This window comes from Ambystoma mexicanum, chromosome 8 (assembly GCF_040938575.1).
Source record: "Ambystoma mexicanum isolate Mex_15411 chromosome 8, UKY_AmexF1_1, whole genome shotgun sequence".
NCBI lineage: Eukaryota > Metazoa > Chordata > Amphibia > Caudata > Ambystomatidae > Ambystoma > Ambystoma mexicanum.
The window spans coordinates 1,666,124,896-1,666,143,353 of NC_090929.1; the positions used below are offsets into that span (position 1 = coordinate 1,666,124,896).

An 18,458-nucleotide genomic window follows, 5' to 3' on the forward strand; every position below is an offset into this window, starting at 1 on the left:
CACCGCTTCAACCGGCGCTCCTTAAGGGTTTAACGAGTTTACACACCGAACACCGCTTCTCGTCGTGCTCTAGGGGGAGTCAAGCGTTACACGACGTGTGCTCGCCTTTCCACGGATATCTGACCCTACACACAGGGCAGAATCTAAATGAGTCCTTTCCATAGCAGAAGGGAAGGGTGACCAGACCAAAAAGGAAAGCAGTGGAAAAGAGGAAAGACTTAACAGTATGGCAAACCCCGAGCCCACTTGCTCTACTGTGTAGGCCGGCCAGAAGGCCCGACCACGTGGAAGTCTGAACGCCGGATCTTAGGCGCCGGAACCCACAGCCGTAGACGATTCCCCCATAGTCTTCGTCGAAGTGACTTAACGGGGAATAACCGACAATTCGGTAAGAAACAATGTCTCATGAAGAGCTCCGCTATAGGGCGACCAGTTATCTGGGCGGAAAAAACAATCTGAGGGACCTCGGGGCGTGAGGGATTTTGGGTACTACACACGTCACGATTGGGATAGTGTTTCAGACACGCCTATGCCGACGTCCCCTTTCAGTCCCCCGAAAGACAAGATGCAATACTCTGCGGTTACCACTGGATGTCGGACCATATGCACAGCATGCGATTCTAAGCAGATTAACAAGCATCAGAAAAAAGTTATAAAATATTCTATACATGTACATTCTAGATAAAATATTGGATTCAAACACTTCATACCGACTAAAGAAGCCTTTCCAGTGGCCCAGGCTACCATGGTCTGGCTTGATAACCATTTAAAGATTTCCCAGCTAACATGGGCTGCCAGCAGCGTCTATAGATTAGAGATGATATGATGTTGCAAATTCACCTTCCAAGATTTCTCTTCATTTAAGAAATTAAAGGGGCGCTTATCAAATGTGTGCCCACTGATGCATACCTCATTCTTTCTAGGATATCTATGGGCAACAATAAAACCCCACACAATATGCCCTCTGCAAAGTAAACTTTATATGGCAGTCCATGCTCACTTTTAGAAGAGAAAGCAGTGATTCAACTTTAAAATCATATATAGCTGGAGCATTCACTATGTGCCATGCTGCTGCTTTGAATGTTTCAGGAAGATGGTTACCCAAAAGCGCTACTGCGGCAGTCTTTTCTCTTGCAGTCTCATCTATGGGTCGGTCTGAAAGGGGGTTTATTTAATGGGCAAGGATGCCCACGGCAACATCAGATTTTCAAACAGTGTTCTCAGACATTGGAAAGTTTTGCCACAGATTTTGGCTAATTATTAAAAAGGATGATTGCGACAATGCTCGGATTAACTAGGGTCAGCATAAATCGCACGCCACCTGAACAGGCTTGGCTCTTTGGAAAATGTGTGTGATTGGTTTGCAGCCGATAAGCTTAAGGCAGGGGTTCAGGTGTGCAGAAGGCAGAATAGCTTCCTTGTAAGGAGATTCTACCATTGACCAGTCCCACCAGACAAAGGGAAGGAGTTGCACTCTTCAGAGCTCCTCCGGCGATTAGAAAATGGGGTCAGGACAGCAGTGGTTGCTTCAGTGATTGGAAGGATCTGCAGGCGTTTCTGGTCGTCTTCAGCGTCGGGTCCTCTAGTCCCTTCACCTCAGGCACTTCACCTTTTATTCAGTTTTCCCACTCACTCCTGTGCAAACTCAGCATTTTACAGAAAGGGGCAGGTGGCTGTCCAATCAGGACAGTTAGCGCGCACCCCCCCCCCCCCAGTGGGAACTGGTTCCATTCAGGCAATCTGGTAGACAAAAGGCAGGGGAGTGTAAACTCTTCCACCCCTTCCTGCCTGCCCAGACACACTGGAGCCTAGGGAGGGATACCCAACGGTTCCTGCCAAAGGTAAAAACACACACCGACCCCTCTCTCCCCACAGAATGGTATAAGGGCTCAAAAAGAACAACCATGATGGAAATGACAAACAAAGAAAGGAGCAACCATGTTAGAACTTAGGAGACCCTATTGTGCATAACCGAGACTGGGAATACTGTCTGCGATAAGAAATAGCACAATAGTTGGTAGAACACGTCCACTGCTACCAACTATAACTACAGGGTTGTCTATGTGACTAAAGTCACAGGAGAAGAGAGAACAACAAGTTACTTACCAATTGGTAACGTTCTTTCGACTGGATGTTCCTCCAACGTATTCCTCATCTACGATATGTAATGTCCACAGTGCTGCTTCGGAATATTTTTTTTCAGCAGATGGTGCACTTCGTCGATGGCATCGCGTCTATGTCCCTCAAAGGCCTCGGTCGAGGCTGACATTATCAGATGTCATAAGTAGCATGCACGGCGCCCGTAGCCTCAGTTCATGTTTTTCCCCCTCATAACGTGCGGCACACGTGCCTATAATGCAGCATCGACTGCTCTTAGCCTTGCTGGAACATAAGCTGGAACGGCATGGGAAATTCAAGAGGGGTAGGTTGGGAGGGTAATGAGGAATACATTGGAGGAACATCCAGTCGAAAGAATGTTACCAGTTGGTAAGTACCTTGTTCATCAAATGGATTGTGTCATCCAATGTATTCCTCATCTATGACAGACGCCCAAAGCAGTATCCATGTGTGGAAGAGGGAAAATAATGTAGTCATACACAATTAAATGGCAGAGTAAAGCAGTGCCTTACCAAGGGCAACATCCTGGATATGGGAAGTATCCAGGGAATAATGCTTAACAAACGTGTGTATGGACGACCACGTTGCAACATCGCAGATGTTCTTAACCGGTACACCCCTCTGCAGGACTGTCAATGTAGCCATTCCCCTGGTGGAATGAGCCTGCAAGCCCTCAGGAGGTCCTTGCCAGCCAACCTGTAGCATTCTGAAATAGTGAGGATGATCCACCTAGACAAGGTCTGCTTAGAAACCGCCTGGCCCAAACGGTGTCCAGTATACCCCCACAAAGAGCTGGTCGTCCACTCGGACCTTGGATATCCTAGAAAGATAAAAGCTCAATGCCCTCCTAGGATCCAACCTATGGAGTCTCTCCTTGTCCCTACTAGTATACAGAGGAGGATAGAAGGCGGGGAGCACCACCTTCTGACTTAAATGAAATTCTGACACTACCTTAGGTCGGAAGGATGACGTACTCTCAATACAACCCTGTCCTTGTGGAACAAAGTAAAGGGTGGCTTAGAAGAAAGTGCCTGCAATTCGCTCACTCTTCGATCAGAGGTAACTGCAACCCAGAAAACAGTCTTAAATGTCAACAATCTCAACGGACAAGAGTACAAAGGTTCAAATAGGAGCACCCATCATAAGTTTTAAGAACAAATTAAGGTCCCAGTCCGGCACCTGAAATTGCGACAGCAGGAACATTTGTGAGCCCTTTCAGCAACTGAGTGATCAGCAGTATCTTAAAATAGGAGCATTCCTCAGATGAGCGCTTAAAGATAGAAAGCGCTGCCAAGTAACCTTTAAGGGTTCCCACCTGAAGACCCCTGTGGGCCAAAGAAAGTAAGAAGGAGAGAACCTCTGAAATAGAGCACTGAAAAGAATCACCATTCTGTCCTCTGCACCAGTCGCAAAACGTACAGCAACGGTATAGGGACTTTGTTGCTGGCTGTCTGGCCGAAAGCAATACCTCCATCACGTCATCTGGGAGGTCCCAATCCTTACAGCTCAACCGTTCAGAAACCATGCGTAAAGGTTGAGAGTCTTGACCTCTGGATGGAGATCCCAAACTTCCTCTCGAGAGAAGATCCTCTTTGGAGAAGACGTATCGGAGGACAGATGGCCATATCTAAAAGGTCCTGGTACCACGCTCTCCTGGCCCAATACGGAGCAATCATGCGGGTCCCGAACCATCGTAACCTCCTGAGAACTTAGGGAATGACGGTGATCGAAGGAAATGCATACAGAAGTGGGAATAACCAATCCACGACAAATGAGCCTCCTAGAGCTCCTCTCGGAGGAAATTCCATCAAGCAGTACCTTTCGCACTTCCGGTTGGCACCGGTTGCGAACAGGTCCAGCTGTAGGGTTCCCCAAAGGGCAAAGATCTCTTGAAGGACTTTCTGAGCTAGTTCCCCACTCGTGGGAAACTGCGCTCTGCCTTCTCAGAGCGTCCGCCGCCACGTTCTCCTCTCCGGCCAGATGTACTGCTGCTTAGGAGATTCCCTCTTGAATTGCCCAGAACCAGAGCTGCATTGCCTCCTGCACAGAGGGAGGGAGCATACACCACCTCTTGTTGAGGTAATGCATGGCCACTGTGTTGTCCGTCATTATCAGGACATTCTTTCCCTGTACAGATGGCTGGAAAGCCTTCAGTGCTAGCCTGATTGCTCTCAGCTCCAAAAGATTGATGTGTAGTTTGGACTCCGCTGCAGACCAACAACTGAAATGGCAGCACTGGGTCAGTGGATGGACTCGATACAAAATATCTGTAAAATCGTCTTTATCAAAAATTGCATCGGAGGCCTGCACCAGCCCAAGTACTCCACAACTCTCAACATTAATCTCCGATAAGAGGAGTCGGCATGATTCCCCCAAAAATCCGGCCTACCAAACTCCATCTCAGGGGAAGTGTCAAGGCCATGGGCATCATGGGTTACCAGACATTTGGTCGAAAAAAATTGGTCGACCAGACAAATGGTCGAACCAATTTGGTCGAAAACCAAATGGTCGAATTTGGTTTATTTTTTATTTTCACCTTTTTTTTTTGGGCCCCCGCCCCCCAACCCCCCTTTTTTTTCTAAAAACCCCTTTTTTTTCTAAAAACCCCTTTTTTTTTAAAAAACGAAAACCCGAAAAATATATATATATAAAATTAAAAAATTCGACCATTTGGTTTGACCAAATAGCGTCGACCAAATGTCTTTCGACCAGTTTTCAGTCGACCAAGTGTCTGGACACCGGCATCATGCAAAGACTGACACAGATTATCCATCCGACTCTCCTCGGAAAAGAGACACTCCGGAACACCAGGAGTACCATACGGAAGATCAAAAGGACCAACCTCCTCCTCTGGACATTTATGAGGACGAAAAATCAATGCCCAAGGGAGAGGATTACACCTCTTCTCAGTCGCACAGACTTAAATGTAGCCGTCATGACTCGCCTACCATGGAAACTCACGGCTCGCCTGCCATGGAGAGTATGGAGGAAATAGAGGAAGGACTATTCCCTGAGAACGCTGTACGCGGTCTAGACATTTGATGCTTGCTGGCCATGTCACCATGAGCAATAGAGGAAGGACTAATTCGGCCTTTATCTTCCAGGAAGCGACTAACACATTCGCGTTGCAACTTCCAGTGCTACGGAAGGTAATCCAGCACATGTACGTGTGTATGTGTGTGTGTGCACGCGTGTGTGTGTGTGTGTACGCAAGCATGTGTGCAGTGTGCGTGTACTCTTTTGCCGCTCCCAAACGGCATACCCTTCGTTTCTGCCGTTCTCAGACGCCTTGCACTCCTTGTGCCTTCTACTTTGCCTACCTCTTGTATTCCCCTTCTTCCCCGTGCACGCGTGTTCTATCCTAAGCGAGGTGCACGCCACGCTACCTTTCCCTTTCACCTCCAGTCTCCGAGTTTCCATCTGTCTGTGTTATTCAAGCATTCTGATCTTCTCCCAGAGATATCACGGAACACTTCATCAACTACACGGTGCATTCTGGGATTCGTTGTCCATTCAGCCATAACCATCTGCAAGGTTTTTTCGGCAAAGCTTTTCCCTGGCGTGGGGTGGGCTCCCCGGGGTCCCCGCGGCCAGGCAAGCTGCACCTCTGGCAAAGTGGCCTCCGGTGGAGCTCACTCCCATCACTCCAAACAGGGGAAAAGGACATGTATGAAGCCCAGCGATAATTGGAGACAGAGAAGGAAAGAGCTATCTTCGGACGACTCCGGGGACACAGATACAGACGCTACCTCTACCTTCAAGGCATCAGGTGAGGAGGGGGTTGGTGAAGATCTTAAAGATCAGACAGAACCTGAGAGTAGCCTTCCTCTGAGGGTCCAGAGTCCCAGGGACTTCCCCCGGTAAATTTGGTCCAGATGGCACCGAGAGAGTCGATGACCCCCGACGGCTTCGAGAGCTTGACCGGAGGCAAAGACCCCGACAGCCGCACCCGACTGGCGTGGCGCCGATGGAGTCGACACCTTCAAGAGAGCCTAGGATTTCGCAGGTTTCGCCAGAGATGAAGAGCACTACCTGGACCTGGCAAGTCTCTGGTGCACACCAGATGCCTTGCCCGAACGGGGCCTCGAAGGCTCCTGATGTTCATCACGCCATCCACCCCGGCCCGAAGGCGCACAAGTATCCGGCGAGACAGTTCCCAGCCGGCTTCGTCAGAAGGCGCAGACAGAACTGTGCCTTGGGACTGAAACAACTTAACCATCTGCACCCGGAAAGCATCCCACTCCTCCGGAGTCGAGGATTTGGTGAGGCAGGTCACCTTTATTGAGCAGGCGTCGTCCGAAGAGGACGAGGAAGGCGAACAGCGACATCGCTTCCTGGACCTCCTCGACAAAGAGTGCCGCAAACCACTGTGGTACCTGGCATGCTTGGACCTCTTCTGACAAGGAGAGTCCCCTCTCGATTCGTCGACCGAAAGACTGGTCGACTTGGATGTACGTAACTTGGACACCCTGCCTACCTTTAATTTCCCCCTATGTTCCTTCAAGGCCTTGGCAGTCAACGACTAACTCTTCGAACAGTCATCCGTAGTGTGGTCCTCGCCCAGGCACTACAAATTCTATGCGGATCCGTAATCAACATCTTGGAGCCGCAGTCCGACATTTCTTGAAGCCAGCCCTCAGGGTCGTCTGGGTAGAAGACGACATAATACAGTAACTTGAGTAACCACGAGGCGCGCCGGGTTTTACGAACCAAACATTTGCGGAAAAAACTGAACTGAGGCTACAGGCGCCGTACGTGCTACTTATAACATCCAATCAAGTCACCCTCCACGGAGGCCTTGGAGGGACATCGACCCAACGCCCTCTGCCAAAAATATTTCCGAAGCAACACAGCTGTGGACATACATGTCATAGATGAGGAATATGTTGGGAGGACTCAATCCATTTGAAGGGGGATACTAGGTATCCCCTTGGCACTCCATATAAGGTGGTGTGTGCTACTCTCATGATATAAAGTTTTAAGGAAGAATACACAGTATCCCTCTATCCTTAAGAACTGTAGTTGGTAAGGATAAAGAATGAATCTCAAAGGAGAAGACAAAAAGGTTCCCAGCAACACTGCAGAGAAGGTGCTGTGTGCTGCAAAGGTTTAATACAGATTCCTTAAAGACAGAGGAAAGCAGACACCATAGTAAAGGAAAAACAGAGCAGAGGTCCAAAGTTCTGAGCAAATAATGAATGAGTGGAAAAAGGCTCCCCTTATTCAGTTTAGAAGTCCAGCAAAAAGTGCTGGGGGTCTCACTAGGAGAGAGGGTGAAGCATAAAAATGATAAATCTCCCTAACACCCATTCTGAATAAGAACGATCCAAAAGAAGCAGCATTAGCGTGGACATACAAAAATCCAGGAACAACTGGTCCTCAAATGAAGGCAGTGCCTTTGAGTCCTGCTACTCTGCTCAGGGGTGGCCAACTCTGAAGGATGATGGTCGTCAATGCACGAACAGGGTCCAAAGATTCCATGAGGAGGAATATGGGGTCTACAAAGTCAGTGTTGGTTTATTAGTCAATGGAAAGGAGAGAATACATTCTTCAGGAACCATAATGCATCATTTAAAATGTTTGGCCAACAACTAGCAAGGGAAAATGGTCTCATTTGTATAGTCTTCCAAAGAGGCTAGAGTGATCCGACAGATGAAGCCCATACTGCAGAACCATACGATGTGAAATGTGGCAACATGAAGAACCTCTAAGTCGGCCAATGGAGGCACTTCTAGACTGGAAACATAGGATACCAAAGAAAATGAGACATTACAAATCTACAATGTTATGAAACATTCATGTGCTCCCAAGGCTGAGAGTAGTGGCATACTATGCAGCCCTCATTGTGATGAGGTCGACCAAAAACTACGCAAGCACCATCACAATATGAGGCGATGAGGGTAAGTGGAACTCTTGTGGTTGAGTGATGCTGCAACGATGGCAGGGAGCAGCCGATGAATGCTCGAGAACAAAATGCATACTGCTCCAGCATGCTCCGTCCCAAATGCATTACTCCTAACACTTCAACACACAATCCATGGGCCTAGTGTGTGGATGAACTATGCAAGTAGCCCAGCCACAGCAAGCCCACCCTGAAACGGCAAGCCCACCCACCAACAGCGCTTGTGAAAGCCATCTCAAAACCACCTGCAGCAACTTTAACTCATACATCGAATTCCCAACCAGGCTAGGGGAGGAGAGAGGAAAATAGGAGCGGGCCGTCTTCGGATTCACCAGCCTCAAACGCAGGGGAGTCTATACTCACCGGCCGTGTCCAGCTGTCCTTGCTCCAGCGTGGTTTCATCTAGCATGAGAGACGTGTGTCCAGCCAGCTGCAAGATGCCGCTCTCCAGGCGGTTGGCAGTGTAGTCCTTGCGAGGAATAAACTTCAACTCATTCATGTTCTGTATCGTCATTCGCAGATGGTGCGACTACACGAAAGCAACAGACAGATCAGTCAACCCACGGAACGAGCCTTACTCACTTATTCGCTGCTGATCACAAACTAACTAAAGGAGCTGCAATCAACCCATCAATTTGTTGAAGAAAAATCTGCAGAATTGGCAACAGTGCACAATTCCCTCATTAACATGCAGTGGGTGGGATACTTAAAAGGTTATTTAGCCAACCTGGCTTCAGGGTTCAATAGTGGGGTGTGTAGGACTCATGCAATGGGAAGCTCGCTTGAACAGATCAGACATCCCTTACACTATGTGCTGTGTAGGTCGTTCGCGCACAGATCAGGTTTGGTGCAGTCACCCCAAGTCAAGCTTCTCTCACTTACATACCATCTTATATACAGATAGACACAGTCTGTTTTTATTAACTCACAGAGCACGTACAAGAGCCAATGAGAGGCAGAGCACAGGATAAACAGGCTTTATAGACATACAATGCATGTAAAAACACAGCCACAAAGCAGAAATCCTTTACTTGCTTACGGATAGCAAAAGTTAGGACTGGGAAAGTGTGCACGTCGAAAACAGATTAAAATAGCATTGCTCAATCTAAAGTTAATGTTGCATTTCTAGATCCTGTATGGATGGTGGGGATGGGAGAAAACTAGAAATGCAAAAACTATCAGGCGAACATGCAGAAAAGCCTTACAGTATAAGAAAGGAAAAGAAATCATGAGTGCGGCTAATAGTTGTGCACTCCACATGCCACCCACAACCGAAAAGGAAGTGCTGGTGCAGAAGTGAAGAAAACACCTCCATTCATGTTATTAGGCATGTTTTCACATGGAGGCAGCAAACTTACATAAGCTCAAGAACAGGAGGATGTATTAATGACATTGCTTCTCTTGGATAGCATGCTATGCAGTCAGATGGCTACTGGGTGCTTGTGCACTTACAATTCAGGAGACTGGGGAATTTGGCCAATCCAGGATGAGATCAAGGGCTGCTTGTTTCAGCGCAGAGAAAGGGTCTGGTTGCTAGAAGCGCAAGCGAAGGGACAGCAGGCAGGTTCATTATCTGACCCACCGGACCTAGGTCAGCATGGAGAGGATCATGTCTAGTTCTACACCCCCCCAGCTTGTGAATACCTCTAGGAATTGAAGGCATGGGTGGACAAACTTAAAGAAAACTTTGACACCATCAAAAAGAGCATTTGCCACACCTCTGCTTAAAAGGGCACATGCGTTCAGCACCTAAGACTTATGCATTTGCAAAAAAAGGTTAATGTGAGAGCATCCTTAAAACCGGATTGTCCAAAGTGATATGCTCACATTTTGAGCAGTTCCACTGTGAATATCTGCACTCAATTGTGTTGTTCGACAACATATTCTGAACCTACCTCTTGCCATACACTTTGTGCTTGGTTAGAACACAGACAGCTACTTTACATAAAGTTTGAGTAGTCCGTTTAGAACTGAAACAGTAGCGATTTGTCTTAAGAGACCGGCAGGAAAGACTAGAATCCAAGTACGTGAGAAGGGAGGATAGCTCAGGGGCAAAGCGTTTGTAAAAAGAGACAGGTTTGAATCCTTGTCCTGCGCTTGGAGACTGGTGTCCGGAGTTCACATTATAAAAGATGTAATTATGTCTGCCCCGATTCCTACTTTGCATGACTAAACAGAATGGGCGTGGAGCCACGGAGCCCTAGAAGCAGCAATACCTTCCACACCATCCCCACAATCACCTTACCGCTGGAACAAGCTGCTGTATGACTCGGTACGTCAGCTCTGTGAAGGCACTATTTCTGGGACAGCCACTCAGATTCAGTGTGAACTTCCCTAGTGGGAGGACATCTCTCCGCGAGTATCTGTGGGGGGGGGGAGGAAAAGGGAAGCAAAGGACAGAAGACTTTAGCTGCACACCACAAGTAAAAACCCTGAAAGAAAAGCTAAAGATTAGCTCCATTAGGACAGATTTCAGATGCACATGAAAAGGCCCCCATTCCATGACTTGCCCTATTAACCCACTTGTAGAACAATATTGTCAGAAGCACTCATTATGGCATTGCTGCTGGCCAAAGAGGAAGCACAGAAATAAGATAACATTTAACCCAAACTGATGCACTATACATTGCCAAACAACCTATTATGCCAGAATTGCACAAAAACACATGATTACTGATCCTAGTCCTGTTTGCATCCTGCCTCTCCATGCTGTAGGGATACTATGCTGGCCTCTTCCTTTGTCACTTAGTCCCCTCTTGCTGGTTGGACAGGCTGTTAGTGCAGAACCCTTACTCGCCTGCAGTTGCTGTGCCCCTGCCAACATCTTTTTGATGTAGGTGCTTAAGAGTGGAGTCTCTCCACTTGCTTCCCTGGAAAGCAGAGGGGTTACTAGCTACACTGCTCCCTTGCAGGGCTTCCAGGGTCACTTTTAGCCATTTTCTCAGAGGGACTGGTTTGCTTGCTGTAACCTCCTGCTTGACCGGCCATGTCTGAGCCTTGCTGCGTCCTGCAAAGTGCTCCTGTTGCCTTATTCGCCACATGGTAAGTGCCCCTCATTGGGCTTACGCCATTGAGTTTCGAGTCTGACCCGATAACACAATCTAAACAGCACCCAATCACTTGTGCACCTGCCATTCCTGGGCCAAAGGAGTCCCCCTGCACTTAGGTCCTTGTGTCCTCTGGTCCCAAGTCCAGTCACAGTGGCATATATGATAGGTTATTTATAACGTGCTTAATACTCAGAGGTTTCCAAGCACGGACCCAGGGATCGAACCTGTGTTGCTCCGTGTCGTCTTGCTTCCAAGGCAAGTGCGTTGCCCCTGAGCTATCCTCCCGAGGCATTTGGCAGTCCTCCGCCTATCATTTATCTCCATTGAGAAGATTGGGTCTCGAGTTCACTTACAACCAGCTCTTCCTGGCCTGCTGGTTATTGAAACTTTGGCTGGGACTCTTCCCTCTGGCTCCTCAGTAGGCTGGTGGCCCTTCCTGCTTCACCTGTGGGATAAAACAATGGACCTTTTCTCCATAACTGCAACAGGCCTACTGGATTTGTCCCATTGATACCTATGACGGACACATTTGGAAGCTTTTTGAACTCCTGGTACTTACCTGGTTTACACACTCATCGCCCACTCCAGTCAATGTTCTATAGAACCAGTGGTTTTGTATACAATTTAGAATTACAGAAAAAAATAAAATTAAAAAATACAAATATTCTTCTGGTCCACTCTTTAAATCCAATCTAACCATTGTCTCCTAGATTCAGGAGCTTGCATTCATGCTCCATCTAATCAATCCAGGAGACCCGTTAAGATGCATTTCCAAAACCCACCCTAGGGTGGAGTTTGGGAGAACAACCTATTATGGAGAACCAGAAAGACACTGAAGTCTAGACAACCCAGTCAAGGTAAGGCAGCAGAGCGGCATGGCTTAGACTCAAGACGGCTGCGAGTGCTAGGGCTACGAGTTCACACAGAACACCACCAACAATTCCAGTTAGGCACGCAAGTACAAAAAGGAACAGGTTACTTACCTGTAACTATTGTTCTCCAGCATGAGTCTGGCATGGATTCACATGCTCATGAATATTCCCCGTCAGGCTGGGAATCCTCGCTCACAAAACTGTATTACTCCCATAAACCAATCACTGTCCTCTGGGTCATACTGCCCCCAGCCAATGCCTGTCCTCTACCTAAGCCCCTCTGGCTGACATCTTCAGATTTGGTAAGCATCTAAAGTGGCAGTATGACCAAGAGGAGCCGCAGTGGGGCTGGAGGGAGGGTTTGCATGCGACTCCATACCAGACCCATGCTGGAGAACAATAGTTACAGGTAAGTATTGTGTTCCTTCTCCAGCATGGGGTCTGGCATGGATTCATATGCTCATGAAGAACGAATTAACAGCAGTACAACATTACACAACCATGTCAACAGAAGCAATTCACTCTTACCTCTGGAACAGGCACGCCTAAAGTGAACAGGTTGCACAGCACTGCTTGGCCGACCCTGGACTCCTCCCTGGAATCCTGTCGACAGTAGAACTTCGTGAAAGTGTGCGTGGACATCCACGTAGCAGCCCTGCAGAGTACACCAGCCAGGAATGCCATCGTAGCAGCGATCGCTCTGGTGGAATGGGGTCTCAGACGGCCGGGCAGCGGTCGGTTCGCCAACCGATGACCGTGCATGATGCAGCCGGAGAGCCACTTTGAGATGAAGCCTTGGACAAGTCCTTCCCATGGATCACAGGACCAAATTCCACAAACAACTGTTAAGTCTTTCGAAAACTCTGTGTGCCATGTAGAACTTCAGGCCATGAGCAAGGTCCAGCGAGTGCAAGACCCCTCTCAGCCAGAGACTATGGTTTAGGGAAAAGAACACGTAAAGGTTTGTTGAGGTGGAATTCCGATGGAACCTGGCGTGAGGGACAGGTGCGTCCACAGCAGCACCCTCGATTAGTGGAAAGTCAGGTATGACTGCTTGCAGGACAGGGCATGCATCTCAGCCACCCTCCGGGTGGCGGCGATTGCCACAAGGAAAGCAGTTTTCCATGACAGGAACTTGAGAGGGGCCTGATGCATAAGCTTGAAGGGGGGTCTTTTGAAAATTCTTGTGCGAGCCACGTAGAAATTCAAGGCACAAGCAATGTCCGGCAAGTTCAAGGTCCTTTCAGCAGGTGACAAAGGTTTTGGGAAATAAAACTGGTAACATCAAAGGTTCGCTGAGGAGGAATTCCGAAAGAACCTTCGTCATGAAAGAGAGGTGTGTCCGCAGCACCACCCTCGATTCGGGTAAAGTCGAGACTATCTCACCCACCCTCCTGACAGAGCCTGCAACCTGCAACTCTGCAGATGTTTTAGACTACAACTCCCATGATCCCTCACCATGGACTATGCTGGGGGAGGGGCACTCATGGAAGTGTTCGTACAAAACATTTGGAGAGCTAAAGGTTGCAGATCCCCCTTAATCTTCCCCATACGAATGAACAAAATAGTAAAGTAAAGCAGAAAAGTCAGGATAGGAAAGGGTATCCCATAGGAAAGATTGGCTGCTTTCCTTCTGCTATTTCGAACAGGCTGCATACTACTTTAGATCTGTACACAGAGTGAATACATGTACTGTAACCACTAAAGTATGGATGAGGTTCTTAGCACATACAAATACATAGGCTTCATAAGGGGGCTATGAAGGCAGGTGTTGTACCACACTGTTGAGGAAGCTACAACAACTAGTTGGGCAGCAGGGGTAAGAGGGCCAAAATAGACAAGGGAAGCCCAATGTCTCCAAATGTGAATAGCATGGGCAGATTGACAAGACTCAACTCTCAGGTAGGGGGAAGAAGTAGGTCGACGCAGGTATAATTAGTCCACACAAATCCAGAAAATAGACCACACTGAAAAATAGTTGTGATTGACTATTAAATATCAGGTCAAATAAGTACCTTAGGGGATAATACACAATATTCAACAAATACCCGGTAGATTTATAAAATCTTAGCCTGTATAAGAACTCTTCTAACCTCAATGTCCAACTGTGGGTCCTTTGCATAGGGCCAACACTCAAAATAAAACAGGGGTGGGGAGAATCAAGATACTATACAACCCAACAAGTAGGTAAGTACCTAGTAGCCTGCACAGCTAAGTGCACTGTCCTGAAGGCACATGCCAACACTAGTGCGCATGAACGGCCCTAGATCTGGAGGCCGGCACCGGACATGGCATGGGATAGAAATGGGAAACAATTGTTCAGAGGGAAAATTTGATTTACAACCCCTAGGCTTAAAACACAACTTATCAATTCCGACCTCCTCGGCCCTTATTGCCCAGTTGCCTAGAAAAACACATTAAGGCCTGAGAGGGGATGGAACCGCAGTGAAATTTAGCCAAGGCTTCCAAGACCCCATGAACATTTCATGGAAAAATATAGTGTTACCAGTCGAATTTACATTGTTTCATGTACCTTTAGTGTGATTATAGTTTCTTAAAAACAGAAAAATATTACACAATGGCGTACAGTCTTACACAACAGTAAAAATCTTCAACTTCACAAAGTGAAAAGATAAATCAATCATTATATACAGTAAGAAAGTATAAAAGGACACTTTAAATATTCACATTTCTTTTACTTGATCATACATATACTAAAAATGAATTCAATGCTAAAGTCAGTGACACATTTTCTTCCCACATTAGCCTACAACAAAACAGATTCCTGGCAATTTCAGAGTCGCCACAGCCTTTGTTCTTGAAACAGCTATGCCTACTTTCATTAAAATATGTACAGTCAATGACCCAATGCTTCAGACTTTCCTTCATGTTCATACTATTGCACAATCTACCATGTACTAAAGTGCCCAGTGCAGGGGAAGTTTTCCAACCTTTCGCTCTTTCCCTAAAAAGGAATTGAGTCAACCTAAATCGTAGATGTCGCCCGGACCTTACCACACGGGAAGCATTGTAAATACTTGGGAACAGAGTGTATAAACTGGGCCTATTCGATATGGGTAGAGTATTTGCCAATACTATCAACCGTCTCCAACCAATCGGACTCAATCTTTTTGCAACTCCAGGTTTGTATATCAACTCATCTTCGGAGATCCCAATATGAATTAACGCATCATGAATCCAAATCTTAAATTAATAATCCTAGTGGACTCTTCCATCATAATGCGATTCAGGTCCCCATATAATGAATTAGCTACTGGATACAGAATTTTCCTGTATGTTGACGTGCCTTCAGGGGAAATGAGGCAAAGTTCATGCCTAATGACCAAATTAGGGACTGCAGAGACAAATTTAAAACCACCTTCCATAATTTGCCTTGAATGGCATTTAACATTATCACCCGCACCAAGCAGACAGATGTCTAACCTAAAGCAAAATCGGTTCGACCATAGCCAAATAATAGCGTACAGCAGGCATAATAGAAAATGTACACAGTCGGTTTCGATCCACATAGCCATAGAAGTGTTATCACTGAGCGTGTAACCCAACTATTCCATAGATGTTACCAGACCTAAACTTTCAGGTCTTATTACCCATAATCTTGGGTTTACGTCCCTTGGCAAAAACCACCACTTTCGACTTCATCCCGTTAGGTAGCATATTATTTTCTAGGACATACACTTCTAGAATATATTTATCTTGGTTTGAAAGCCCATGGCTGTTCGATCGAAAAGAATAAAATCGTCAGTAAAGGTGAGCCAGTCCAACATCAGACTGCCAAGCCTAGCAGACGCAATAGCAGTCCCCTGCCACACCTTATTCAGGTCAGAGACAAAGTGAAACGGGTCGGCGCTAAAGTACATCCTTGCTTTCATCATACACAAGATCTGATAACTGAGGAAAGAGCCATCTCGAGTAAGACGTATCTGCAGAGTAGTGCCTGTGTGCAGAAGAGAGCAACTGAACCAGTTTTCTGAGGATATTCATCTGAAGTACTTTGGTCCACAGCACTGACCTCACCACACAGTGCAACGCATTAGACATGTCAAGGGAGGCCATGTAAACCGCCCCGGCATTACTATGGTGGACGTTATGATGTAAATGAGCTAACATGGTAGCATTAAGACCACCCCAATTGCTTCCTAAATCCCACCTCGAATCTGGACAGAGCTCGAGACTGAGTGATGCTATAATTTAGATCTTTGAGGAGCACTATAGCAAACACTTTACTAAATCGCTTCAGTCTGAGCAATAGGCCTGTAGTTCCTTGGTTCCAGGGGGTCACCCTTTTTAAATAGAGGAATAATAATGGACTGTAGCCAAGACACAGGGATTTTGTGGGTCCTGAAGATTTGATCAAACAGGGCTTTAAGAATGGTTGCCCAAACAGATGGTGATTCCTTCAAAACAAACGGTACCATTAGGGCCAGGTGCCCGCGAGGGTTTAAGATGGTCTACGGGCCAGATGATATCATCATCAATCTCCCACGGGCAGGTGCCCCCACTAATGGGACCCAAAGAGGGATCTTTATCATTTGTAAAGACTTCTGATAGAAGGTATTGTTTCTCCATAAAAAATCAACCCAGATTTGCTCCCTAATCTGTGAATCCATGGAAAGCCCCAGAGTCTTATTGATGGTACCCCAGAATTTTCCTCCGTTCCCACTACAGTTGTTTCAAAATAGCCTGATTATCTTTAACAGAGATCTCTCTTTAGGGATATGACCAGGTTCTTATGCTTTCGGCACACACGTTTTCTCCCCTTAATGTATCCAATAGGGGACAACTGTTTCTTGAGCAGAGAGATTTTTGCGTTCGAGTCAGACTCGTTAATTCTGGCATCAAAGATGTGCCTATTCTCGCCTCTACCCTCCTGGGTTTTCCCCATGTATTGTAGATCTCAGACAGTCCATAATAATATTATATGGGTCTATGCCGCAGCCTACGGAGCACTCAATGTCAATCTCTGTTCCCAAGACTCACGAGAGTGTTGGTCAGGCGCTCAGTAAATCTTCTAACCATTCCGCCACTGCACTTAAGAAATCAGCCCAACCCTGGCAAATGTCATACAAGCGAGATCTGGTCTCAGGTCGAAGTTGTTTAGAACATGTACCTTTCACAAGTGAAGAAATGAAAGGGAGGACTTTAAAAATTGGATAGAAAAATCTGAGAATCTTAGTCCAGAGCGGGGGATCCAGTAAAAATGTCCAAAGGTAGGAAAGTACCCCAGTATCACTTGAGCGTTCCAGTGTCCATTCACAGTTCCATAGACTATAATACAGGTTAAAGCCCCGTCCACACTGAAGGAGGAAATAACAGATCTACCCCATAGGCGTGGAGATGGATGATCAACCCCAAGAACATCCAGAAGAGCCCACACCCCACCCAAAAGGAAGTGTTCCAGAGGTCGGAAGATGGACCCTGGAAACTGCAGCACAGGAGGACACCCCAATCTAAGTTTGGGGGCGGGGGGGGGGGGGTGCCAGAGACACAGCAACCTGGTAAGTAGACGTCTCTCCTCCACAGATGTATGTGAATTCTTCGAAAATATTTAACCTAATGGAGATTTCACAGAATCAATTTCACTGAAAAATGAAATCTACTTTTTCTACTTACCCCTCCCTACCCTAACTTATACCCTTAGCCCAACACCCCACCTATTATGCATTACACAGATACTATTTCCCCACCATTTTCAGTTTAATAAATTAGGTGAAATGGCTTTCAAAGAAATCTACGGTAACGCTTCTCCACGTGTGTGGTTTGTAGGATTTACTTCGCTAGGACTTAAATCCTGGGCTAACAAAGACCCAGGGTCTCTACCTTCCAACCAGGAGTGCACGATGCAGATAGTGGGTCTCCAAGGAGAAGAGGGAGCCCAAACAAACTACCAGCAGCATGGCAGCAAACGGTCCCAGGAGGGAGACAACCGCTGGTAGCATCCCCAGACGTCCCAAGCGGAAGATCCAGCGCAGTGATTAATGCACAGGACCACTCTGGTCTCCTGCAGCAACCCACAGCTAAACAGACGATCCTGGCTGTAAAAGGACCCATAAACTGTTCCTAAGTGGAGGGTTTGACGCAGCAGACATGGGAAATCGACCAGAGAATCCACGAAATCCAGAACAGACTTCTGGCAGCAAAAAGCCCAAACTGGGACAAGGCCAAACCACTGCACTTAGCAAGTATTGCCACGCGAGGGCTTTAAAACTGCAGGAAAACTCCTTTAGCAGGTCGGCAGACATGCCATTTCTGAGTTCCAGGAACACAGCCGCAAAAGAGTCAGGGAGGGCAGAATATAAATACCCATGTGAAAGGGGTCTGGCCACAAATCAACCAGCCAATCGCAAAAAGGGGCTGGTGAGGGCGCGGGGGCTGAGGACCAACCATACAGAAAGTGGCCCTAGAATCTCCAACACAGGAATTCTAGCTTACCCACAGCTCAGAACATCTTATCTTTGTGTGTCCAATCCCTCTCCAGCGAGTCTTAGAGAGTTG

At 47.1% G+C, this 18,458-nt stretch overlaps 1 protein-coding gene across 3 annotated transcripts in view; it reads right to left on the minus strand.

The window, feature by feature from the left end:
- The window catches only part of MCMBP (minichromosome maintenance complex binding protein), a 183,664-nt gene that overhangs the window by 26,038 nt on the left and 139,168 nt on the right, over positions 1-18,458 (minus strand). For all 3 annotated transcript variants that reach the window (XM_069611948.1, XM_069611947.1, XM_069611946.1), the window contains 2 exons: positions 10,266-10,383; positions 8,384-8,549 (listed from right to left, as the gene is read on the minus strand). In XM_069611948.1, the coding sequence (XP_069468049.1) occupies positions 8,384-8,549; positions 10,266-10,383 (284 nt within the window). The remainder of the gene's footprint in view (positions 1-8,383; positions 8,550-10,265; positions 10,384-18,458) is intronic.